Below are 10840 nucleotides of genomic sequence, written 5' to 3'. Positions count from 1 at the left end.
GATGCATCAATTGGTCCCAACCACCTGGAGTAAAGGAGAATGAAGAACACCAAAGACACAAGGAAAGTATTAGCCCAGGAGACAGAAAGGGCCACATAAACCACAGACTTCATCAGCCTGACACCAGAAGAACTAGACGGTGCCCAGCTACCACCAATGACCGCCCTGACAGGAACACAACAGAGAGTCCCGGATGAAGCAGGAGAGAGGTGGAGTGCAGAACTCAAATTCTTGTAAGAAGATCAGACTTAATGGTCTGAGACTGGAGGAACCCCAGAAAGCACAGCCCCTGGATTCTCTATCAGCCCAGAACTAAAACAATTTCCAAGGCCAACTCTTGTTGGATTGGACTGTGGGACATAAAGTGATACTTGTGAGGAGTGTGCCTCTTAGCTCAAGTAGATACAAGAGACTAAACGGGCAGCTTCTGTCCGGAGGTGAGATCAGAAGTCAGAGAGGGTTAGGAGGTGGCTGAATGGACATGGGGAATCAGGTGGAAACAAGGAGTGTGCTGTCACAGTATGGGAACAGCAATTAGGATCACATAACAATGTATGCATAAATTTTTGTATGGGAGACTAACTTGAAATGTAAACTTCATTTAAACTACAAAAAAAAAAGTGGGGACCCCATATGGTATCTGGCCTCAGAGATTCCCCTTGCTGAGGGGAAGCACCTTACCCCTACACAGACATACCTGAGAGAGCGGAGGGGGCATGCCCGGATCCCACCTGCTCCAGGGAAGGGCTCTCGCTCAGCCTTCCCGGGGGGGGGGTGTCACACCCCAGTCCCCTAGGCCACACCCCCAGGAAAGTCACACCCCATTCTTCCTTCAGGAGTATCCCCCAGGAGAGTCACACCCCCATCCCCCCAGGAGAGTCACACCACCATACTCCCCAAGTGGGTGACACCCAATTTCCCCCACAGGACAGTCACAGCCTCTGGGTCTCTGGGGACATCAGCCCCAGCTTAGAGGGCCCTTTTACAGAGCCCAACCTGGGGAGTGACAGAAGACAGGGGTGGGGCTGGGTGGCCCACACTTCTGGCAGCCTGGGGGGCAACCTGGCCATGCTCACCGCCGCTGCAGCCCAGGCCCACTCACGTCTTACACTTGACACATTCTTCTACAAACATGTTTCCGTGGAGCTCAGCCAGCTTGTCCCTGGGGGGGGGAGAAGGAAAAGCCGGGTGGCGGAGGGCCCAACCGCTGCAGGCCCGGGGCTAAGCCCTCCTTCCGGAAGCCTTCCTGAACCTCTTTCCAAGAAGGGATCCGTCCATTCCCTCCTTCCAGGGTAGCACCTGGGGCACAGTGGAGGGGGTGCACATACTATTAATTCTCTCTGCTCCAGAACGCAACGTGCACACGTAGGATAAACGGAATAGGGATGACTGTTAAACCCTAACCAACTGCAAGTTCTAGACCCTGACCAGCCTCCCCACCCCAGCCTGATTTCCCACCGCAAGGGAGACTCTGTCCCTGCCTCCAGCCCCAGCCACAAGGATGGGAGTGGAGTGACCCAGCAGAATGCTGAGGGTGGCGGGGAGCTCAGAAACCTCCCCACGCCGGGCTGAGAGATCTGGGGAGCTCAGGGCTGGAAACCCCCTGGGACTTGCAGAAAGGGACCCCAAAACTCAAGCCCTGTCCAACAGATGGGGACAAGACCTGGTGGCAATAATGACAGCTCTGATCTGCCAGCCCCCACTAGCGCCAAGCGCTTCTCCCCGGCCGACTTGTGAGGCAGGGGCTCCATCAACCCCATTCTACAGAGGAGGCAGCTGAGGCTCAGGGAGACCTGGGGCGGGGCGGGGCGGGGCGGGGTGGGGTAATGGCAGGATGGGTGGGGCCAGGGCAGGCGGGGCGGGGCTACCTGGGGAAGCCAGAGCGCACGTGCAGCCCGTCCACATTCTGGCTGACCAGGAAGCGGAGGAGGCCCACCCGCTCCAGCTGCACCAGCGCCATGTGGGTCCGCGAGGGCCGGGCGTTCTCAAAGGTGGTGTCGAACTTGGGGGACAGTCCCCGCTCTTCCATGGTCCAGACGCCATGCGGGCCCCTAGCAGTGGCAGGTGGGGAGAGACGCAGAGAGACAGAGTTTAGGGGACCAGAGAGAGAAGGGGGCAGAAAGAGACAGAGAGAGAAGCAGAGACAGGGAGAGAAGCAGAGACAGAAAAGGAGAAATGGAGAGGGACAGAGACAAACAGAAAGAAAGCGAGAATTTAGGGAGAAACAGAGAGGCGAGGAGTTAGCTTAGGGGAACAGAGAAAGACGGGGTCGGAAAGGGAGCAGAGACAAACCCACAGGGACAGACAGAGATGGAGAGAGAACACTTGGCAATTAATCAATTCAGCCAGCACTCACCGTCGCCCCACTGCACCTGGCCCTGTGCCGGGTGATGCTGGGGCCCGAGTGGACCCAGCCTGAGACCCTGCCCTCGAGGAGACCTCGATCTTGTCGGGGGAGACCCAGCTGGACACAGACCCTCCAGCTCTCTGGGGTCAGGGCTGGGGCAGAGGGAGGGACGCAGGGCTTGGGGCACCCAGAGGGGTGTGCACTCGGCCTGGAGTGTGGGAGGGCTTCCTGGAGAAGGGTGAGCTGTGTCTTGAAGTGTGAAAGGGAAGGGAAGGGAAGGACAGTCCAGGCAGAGAGGTAAGCACTGGACGGGCGGCTAGCAACGGCCCATGAGTTTGGGGAAATTCAAGTTGTTTGGGGAGCTCAGCGGGGGCAGCAGGCGTTCAGGTTGGAGAGATGACCCAGGGCTGGGTCTGGAAGGGCTTCAACTCCCAACCTGGGGAGATTGGGACACTACTGTGTGGCAACGGGGAGCCATGGCAGGTTCTGGAGCAAGGGAAGGGCACAACCAGATTCACACCTTGGGATAATACAAGAGGCCCACTGGCGTAGTGGTTAAAGCACTCAGCTGCTTATCAAAAGGTCAGTGGTTCAAACCTACCAGCCGCTCGATGGGAGAAAGATATGGTGGTTTGCTTCCATAAAGATGACAGCCTTGGAAACCCTATCGGGCAGTTCTAATCTGTCCTATAGGGTCACTGAGTTGAAATCAGCAATGAGTTTGGTTTCTTTCTGGTGTGGAGAGGCGTTGGAAACCCAGCACCTCAAGGGGCCACACAGGGGCTGTGAGTTTGAGACCCTGGCTTTTCAACAGCAAGACGCTTGTCTAACACAGGCTGCCGGAAGTAGAAGGGACTTTAGACATCAGCTGGGCTCACTCCCTCACTTAGGGGTGAGGAAACTGAAGCCTAGAAAGGTTAAGCCACTTGCCTGCGGTCACGCAGTTAACACCAGGTCCTATAAGAAAATCTTTGCAAGTGAGCGCGGAGATAATTGTTCCCCAGCATCCATTCTCCCCCATCTTCTGTGGTAATAAAGCCAGTTGCCTTTGAGTCGACCCTGACTCACAGCGACCTCGTGTGTCCGTAGAGCTATTTTTTTTAAATAATATTTTATCGTGTTTTCAGCGAAGGTTTACACAGCAGTTTAGGCTCCCATTCAACAATTTCTACACAAGTTATCGATAGGGTTTCCATAGCTGATTTGTCAGAAGTAGATTGCCAGGCCTTTCTTCCAAGGCACCTTCGGTTAGCAGCTGAGCACATTAACCGTGCACACCACCCAAGCACTCCTCCATGGTAATGTTGGGTGCCACTGAGTGGATTCCAACTCATAGCGACCCTGTATGATAACAGAGCCTGCCCCATAGGGTTTTCTTGGCTGTAGTCTTGGGAGCAGATCACCAGGTCTTTTCTCCCGAAGAGCTGCTGATGGGTTCAAATCGCCGACTTTTCAGCTAGCAGCTGAGTGCTGGTCATGCGCGCGGATGGCTAAAGACTACATTTCCCAGCATCCCTTGCAGCTAAGTTTAATCAGGTGACCAAATTCTGACCAATGGGGTGCAAGTGGAATGTTGGGCATAACTCGTTAAAGGACAAGTCTGAAAGGGAGAGGTCAACCTCTCAACACCCTCCCAACCCCACAGAGGACAGATGGCCCATGACCCGGCAAGGGGACAGACAGCGGGACAGATCCAGGTGTCCAGGCATCTATGAGCTGACAGGGAAGCCCGTGGCGGGCTCTGCCTCGACCTCCCCTCGGAGCACACAGACCTGAAGTCGGGGATGCCCGAGGAGGTGCTGATGCCGGCGCCCGTGTGGACGACCACGTTGGAGGACTGCCAGACCAGCTCCGCCAGCGCCCACACCTTCCGCTCCAACTCCTCCGGGGGGTCGAAGATCTGTCGGGAAAGAACGGGAGGGCGGGGTTGGAACGCATCCTGCAAGCATGGAGACCAAGAGCCACAGATGGGCTGCCGTGCAGGGCTCAGAGGGAGGAGAAAGGGTTGGCGTCCCTCCTCTGCCTAGAGCCCACCATGGCTCCCACCTTATTTGGTAAAAGTCCTCCCTGGCCTGTCCCGGCCCTGCCCTGCCCTCCTCTCCTCCGCTCTCCCCCTCGCTCACTCCACTCCAGCCTCAGGGGCCTCCTCACTGTTCCTCCGACTCCAGCCTCAGGGGCCTCCTCACTGTTCCTCCGACTCACCAGGCACAGTCCTGCCTCAGGGCCTTTGCACGAGCTGCTCCCTCTGCCTGGAGTGCTCTTCCCTCAGATCACCACACAAACCACTCCCTCACCTCCTTCAGGTCTTGGCTCAAATGTCATCTCCTCAGTGAGACCTCCCTGGTTGCCCAGTTTCAATGCTGCCTTTCCGAACACCCCCAGCTCTCCTCATCCGCTTGCCAGATTTTTTTCTCCATAGCTCTTACCACCATCTGACTTATTACATTCATTCGTTTCTTGTCTGTCTCCCCCAGTAGAATGAGAGGGTTTTATCTGACTTGTTCCCTACACAGTTGCCGTCGACTCCAACTTATGGTGACCCCATGGGTATCACTGTAGAACGGTGCCCCCATAGGGTTTTCAATGGCATATTTTTTGGAAGTAGATCACCAGGGCTTTCTTCCGAGGTGCCTCTTTTGGGAGCAGCTGAGCACGTTCACCGTTTGTACCACCTAGGGACTCCTGGTACACAGTAGGTGCTCCATAAATGTGGGATAAGATGAATAACAGGAGGGTTCACACCATCTGAGAGTTTATTAAATGCATGCTTAGGAAAGAATGGGCCAGTCTTGATGAGATGGGAACCATATTGTCCCTCAGCTTACAGAAGGGGAGATGGAAGCCCAGAAAGGAAGTGACCTGCTTAAGGTCCCCAGTAGGTGGAGGGGACAGACTGTTACTCCATTTCCTCTGGGAGTGGCTAGAGGGATCTTTCGGTCCGGTCGGTCCCTCCGCAGCTCAAAACCCTTCCCCATCACCCTCAGAATAAAGGGCCAGCTCCCACCCTGCCATTTGAGGCCCGTCCTGGTCGGCCTCTGAAAATCTCTTCGGCCTAATCTGTTATCCGAGTGTGTTTATTCTACCTTCCTGCCTTTGCCCCGACTATTGCCTCCGCCTCGAACTACGTGCCCTCCTCCCCCCACCAGCCTTCAGGCCTTCCCCGACCTCAGTCCCAGCCCGGCCGACCCAGAACTGGGCGTGTTCGTGTCTCCGGGCGCGCAGGGGTCGTCACTTCCCGCCCCCTCCTCACTGGGAAGTCCCTCCCATTGTCTAACCTCAGTGCCTCCTGATGCTCCCACAATGCCCCGCTGCCGGCCGGCCCCTCCCAGCCCGCGGCCCTGAGAGCAGATTTCGGGGCCCCGGGCCGCGCTCACCTCGGGGAGGCCGCACTTGCCCTTGTCTGCATACGGCGACAGCCCCGCCGCGTAATTCACCGACATCCTCGCCGCCCCAACGGGAACAATAAAGTTTCCCTTGTTGAGGCCGCTTCCGCCGGAAATGGGGCGGTACGGGGCGGAAGGAGGAGCCGCGTTCTTTTTCTACGCTCCCGGCTTCTTCCTCCAGGGCGCATGCGCGTGTTGCTGATTCCGCAGGCGCCATCTTAACTCCTAGCAGAGGCGGTGCGGCGTTCCTAGTTCAAACTCCCAGGGGCAGGGAAGGGGCTGTGCAGTTTGGGGCCGCCATCTGTTTGAGAGGTCTCCAGTCATTTCTAGAATGAAGTGCATAGGCGATCAGTACCCCCCTTCCCTTGTTTTATAAATGAGTAAACTGATGTCCTCTCGCCCCCAATAAGGACATAGCCAGGGGGGACAAGGATCCAGAACTCCTGCTTCTACACCAAGAATCTTTCTTCTGCACATTTTAAAAGTTTATAAAGTTACAAACACGGGGTGGGAGAGATAAACTACACAAGATCATTGAGGCCGGTGGCCTTGAGTACCATGTAGAGCACCTACTGTGTTCTGGGGAGATCCTGAAGAACAAAGAAGACACGATTCCCTACTCGTAGTTAGTGATGGACGCAAACATGTGGCCACTCAAAGGTGTCATAATGTGGTTGGGGTGCTATGGGGAACGACGAGGGCACAGAGCAATGAAGGAGCTCAGAGGTGGCACCTGACCAGCCTGGGGGCATCCCAGGAGGGCTTCCTGGAGGAGGGGGTGATGTTGCAGCAAAGACCTCAAGAGTGAGTAGGCATGAGATGGGGTGAGTGAGTCGGTTGGAGGTGACATGGGGTTCAAAAGAGGACTCCTGGCAGAGGAAACAGCAAGTACAAAGGCTGGGAGGACAGCAAGATCACGGCTCGTTCCAGAAACTGAAATCAGTCCAGTGATGATGGGTAGAGAGTAGGTGTCTTCCCGCCAGAGCCTGTGGCCAACGGGCAGCCCCGCTGCCAGCCTGTCTCCTCCCTCGGCTCATCCCCGGCCCCCTGGGGCAGCTGCCTGCCCAGAGCTGATCGGGTGTCGGAGCTGAGCGCCCGGAGCTGCCGGTGCGAGCTCACGGCCCAGCTGGGAGCCGGTAACTGGAGCCGGCAGCCTGCACGGCGGCCTGGTGCCGGGGCACTGGAGCTGCAGGAGGTAGGAGAGGAGAGGTGAGGGAGGCCTGGGATGGAGGCTCCACTCAAGGCTCAGGGCTCCTTGCCCCTGAGCCCTATGGTATGAGAGAGAGGAGAGGCCAGTGGTGTGCCCCAGCCAGGCTGAGGAGCTACCCAGGCTCCGGGCACAAACACTCCTTCAGGCACGCACTGCCCCTTCCAGCCTGTGCCCTGTGGAGGACATCCGCCTTTCCTGCCGCTGTTGTCTAATATCGCGCCCAGCCATCAGGCCCTGCTTATACACTATCATCTCTTTCAGGAAGCAACGTTAGGTGAGAGGACTCCCACCAAGCCCGCTCCTTCCCTCTAGCTCCAGGCAACCTGTGGAGTCCTCTCCTGGGTGTCTTATTACATGCTGCTTTGGGTGTGATTGATACCTTTATTAAAAAGAAAAAAAAAAATCAAACCCATTGCCGTAGAGTCGATTTCGACTCATAGCAACCCTATAGGACAGAGGGTTTCCAAGAAGCGCCTGGTGGATTCAAACTGCCAACCTTTTGGTTAGCAGCCGTAGTTCTTAACCACTGTGCCACCAGGGTTTTCAGAGACCTTTATTAGAGGGTAGAAAAAAGGGTTGGGGTGGCGATACATTGATTGGTGGATGGGGAATGAATGAATGGACAGTAAGTAGATGGATGGGTAGGACGGTGGATGGATGGATTGGGTAGGGGGTGGTTGGATGGATGGATGGGTAGATGGTAGAAGAAGGATGGGTGGATGAATGAGTGGGTGAGTGGATGGATGGATGGATGGGTAGGTGGGAGGGTGAATGGGAAGGTCAGTGAGTGGTTGGGTTGAAGAGTGGTGGATGGGTAGATAGATGGTAGACGAAGGATGGGTGGATGGATGAGTAGATGGAGGGGTGGGGGGGGTGGATGGATGGGTCAGTGGGTGGGTGGGTAGATGTAGTAAGGTGCATGGGTGTAGTAAGGTGGGTGGTTGGGTAGATGGATGGGTGAGTGGGTAGGTAATTGGAGGGATGAATGGGTGGGTGGTTGGGTTGATAGGTGTGTGGGTGCATAGGTGTGTGGGTGCATAGGTGTGTGGGTACATAGGAGTGTAGGTGAGTGAATGGATGGGTGGGTTGATGGTAGGTGGATGGACAGGTGGGTGGATGGGTAAGTAATTGGATGAGTGAGTGGGTAGATGGATGGGTGAATGGGTGGCTTAGTTGGATGGTGGCTAGTAGGTGGATGTACCGTGCTTAGGTAGGAGAATGGATGCACAGGTGAGTGGATGGGTGGGTAGATGGGTGGAGAATGGCTTGCAGAATTCACAGGCAGGTGGACAGGTGAGAGGCCATCCCACTCCCCCTCCAAGGTAGGCAGACAAATAATGCTACAGCTTCACAGAGATCCTGCTCACACATAGACACCCCAGTCACACACCTTGCAGAACAGCCCCTTGAGATATCCTGAGCTTCACACACAGGCATGCATGTAACAGGCCGAGGTGGACAGACACGCATGGGTGCACATGCCCCATACTCCTGTGTGCACGCACACACATGCAGCCATTACCCCAGACCTCCACCACTTTGGGTGATCTGCCTCCATGCTGTCACCATGCAGAGGCCAGCCTTGTGTAAGGGGAGTTAGCTGCAAGGATGCTGTCTCTGACTATCCAAAAACACACCTCCGTGCAGACAGACCTCAGCCTGGGCCTGGCCCCCAAGGAGCCTCTAACTGTTGAAGAAGACAACACTGGTCCAGATACTCCCAGCCTGTGGAGCCAGGGCTGGGGCAGAAGAAGGGATCCAGGGCTGGGGTAACCCAATTTGAGGAGTTAGGATTCTACCTGCAGGTGAGAGGCAAGGCAATCAGAACATGGAATTTTGGAATGGGGTTGTGAAGGATGAGTAGGAGTTCGCCAGGGAAAGACAATAAGAAGACATTCTAGGCAGAGGTAACAGCAAAGAGAAAAGCTTGGAGACTGGAAAAAGCTCGATATGCTTGGATAATAGGAAATACCAGGAGCTGGAGTTGGGGAAGAGGGTCTCCAGCAGAGGCTGTGGGCGAGGAAGGGACAACGTCCTAAGGCTAAATGGTAGGGACCAGGTGAGGTGCATTTATTGAGCTCCTATGGTGTACCAGGCTCTGTGGTAGAAACCTCATTGACAACTGACCACGAGTCAGTGGAGAGGGTATTGGTGTTGTTGCTGGGTGCCATCTAGTCGATTCCGACTCATAGTGACTCCATGTGACAGAGTAGAACTGCCCCATAGGGTTTTCTTGGCTGTCATCTTTACGGGAGCAGATCTCCAGGTCTTTTTTCCCATGGAGCCACTGGGTGAGTTCGCACCACCAACCTTTGGGTTAGTGGCCGAACACTTAACTGTTTATGCCACCAGGGCTCCATCAAGAGGGGGTTATCTCCCTCAGTTTATAGATGAGGGACGTGAAACAGAGAAGGCGAGCAATCTACCGAAGGACACACAGTGGATAGGAGCTGGACCACTGGTCCTGTTCTAGGGGCTGGGACTACCCATGAAGGAGGAAGTGGTCCTTTGGAGGAGAGGGAGGCAGCCGGACCCCCCGTCCACCAGGGCTGGGTCCCTCACCCCCTCATCTCTCTGGCCTTTCCCAGGTGGCCTGGGAAGAGGAGAAACGTCAGAGGCTAGCCATGAAGACTCTCCGGGCACGGTTTAAGAAGACAGAGGTTAGTTGGACGCACCTGAAATGCCCAATGCAACGCCAGGGCCTGGCCAAAGAGCTGTTGGAATCCACCCCCTCATCAGACTCATCTTTTGGCAGCTGAAAACTGCTCAAAATTCCCTGCTTGAAACTCTTCAATGGCCCCTCCCCATCCACAGGTTCAAGTCCGCGCCCTTCAGCCTCTGCCAGCCTGCCTCGCTTTGCTCTCTGCTGCCCCCTGCTGCCCTTATCTCCCCAACTGCTTCCTCTACAAGCTTTCCAGCTGTCATTCCTTTGCCCAGGCAGTTCCCTCTGCCTGGAATACCCTTCCCTGCATTGCTGCCTGTTAATTCCTCCCCAACCCTCCCAATCTGCCTCCAATGCTAATTCCTCCAGGAAATCTCTACTCTCCCCAGCTACAGTGGCCGCTAGCTGATCTGAGCACCCACTTTATCGGGGACTCTGATCTCTGTGTTCATGTGTTTCTTCAGTAAATATTTGTATCAGGCACTGTTCTAGGCACCAGGGGAACAGCTGTGAATGTGGCAGACAAAAAAGCCCACCCTCGTGGAGCTGACAGTTGAGTGGGGGAGGCGGACACTACAGAAGATAAATAATTAAAAATGCATATTTTTGTGCTTGAGAGACAAAGCAAGGGAAGGAGGTGGGGTGTCTGGGGCAGGGGAGAGGGTTGCAGTTTTAAAGAGGATCCTGAGAGAAGGCATCATGAGAACATGACATTGCAGCAAAGATGAGAAGGGGAAGAGGGAGGGAGTTAGGTGGGTATCTGCGGGAAGAACATTCCAGGTAGAGGGAACAGTCAGTGCAAAGGACCTGGGGTGGGATGGAGCTGGCTTCCCTGCCTTCTTGTTTTGGACTGTGAACCTCTAGAGAGGGGTGCTTCTTCAATCATCCTGACTCCCGCCTGGCTCCCCAAATTCCTGCCAGTGTGAGGGCCGATCCAGGACGTATACTGAGAGAACCTAAGTGGGGATTCCCACCCGGGTCAGGCAGCCAGCCTTCCCAAGTGTGCTTTGTGCCTGGCCTCAGGCTCCACATCTCATGACAACCCGGGAAAACTGGACCAAGGCTGGATTCGAAGTCAGGTGTCTCTGTGTTCGAATCCTTCCTCTGTCCCTGACTGGCTGGGTGATCTCGGGTATGTCACCACCTTTCTGTGACTTTCCCCAGTTTTCCCAATGACTTTTATTATTTACTCCTTTTAACGCTTATTTTTATTTGATTTTTTTTACTTTATTCTTTTA

The 10840-nt window shown here is 55.3% G+C and overlaps 2 protein-coding genes across 4 annotated transcripts in view; one reads left to right on the top strand and one right to left on the bottom strand.

Moving 5' to 3' along the window:
• The window catches only part of SIRT6 (sirtuin 6), a 9215-nt gene extending 3369 nt beyond the window's left edge, over positions 1-5846 (bottom strand). For 2 of the 3 annotated variants that reach the window (XM_004378460.2, XM_004378461.2), the window contains exons 1-4: positions 5722-5846; positions 4120-4247; positions 1869-2051; positions 1103-1162 (exon numbers count right to left, since the gene is read on the bottom strand). In XM_004378460.2, the coding sequence (XP_004378517.1) occupies positions 1103-1162; positions 1869-2051; positions 4120-4247; positions 5722-5787 (437 nt within the window). In that variant the 5' untranslated portion in view covers positions 5788-5846. The remainder of the gene's footprint in view (positions 1-1102; positions 1163-1868; positions 2052-4119; positions 4248-5721) is intronic. The other variant, XM_023733119.1, reaches the window with a different exon arrangement.
• Positions 5847-9564: 3718 nt separating this feature from the next.
• Positions 9565-10840, top strand: part of ANKRD24 (ankyrin repeat domain 24) — a 25989-nt gene continuing 24713 nt past the window's right edge. The window contains exon 1 of the mRNA XM_004378459.1: positions 9565-9600. Within this exon, the coding sequence (XP_004378516.1) occupies positions 9565-9600 (36 nt within the window). The remainder of the gene's footprint in view (positions 9601-10840) is intronic.

This window comes from Trichechus manatus, unplaced genomic scaffold (genome assembly GCF_000243295.1).
Source record: "Trichechus manatus latirostris isolate Lorelei unplaced genomic scaffold, TriManLat1.0 scaffold00057, whole genome shotgun sequence".
Lineage (NCBI taxonomy): Eukaryota > Metazoa > Chordata > Mammalia > Sirenia > Trichechidae > Trichechus > Trichechus manatus.
The sequence above is the reverse complement of the archived record's forward strand: the minus strand, read 5'-3'. Positions and strand labels throughout refer to the sequence as shown.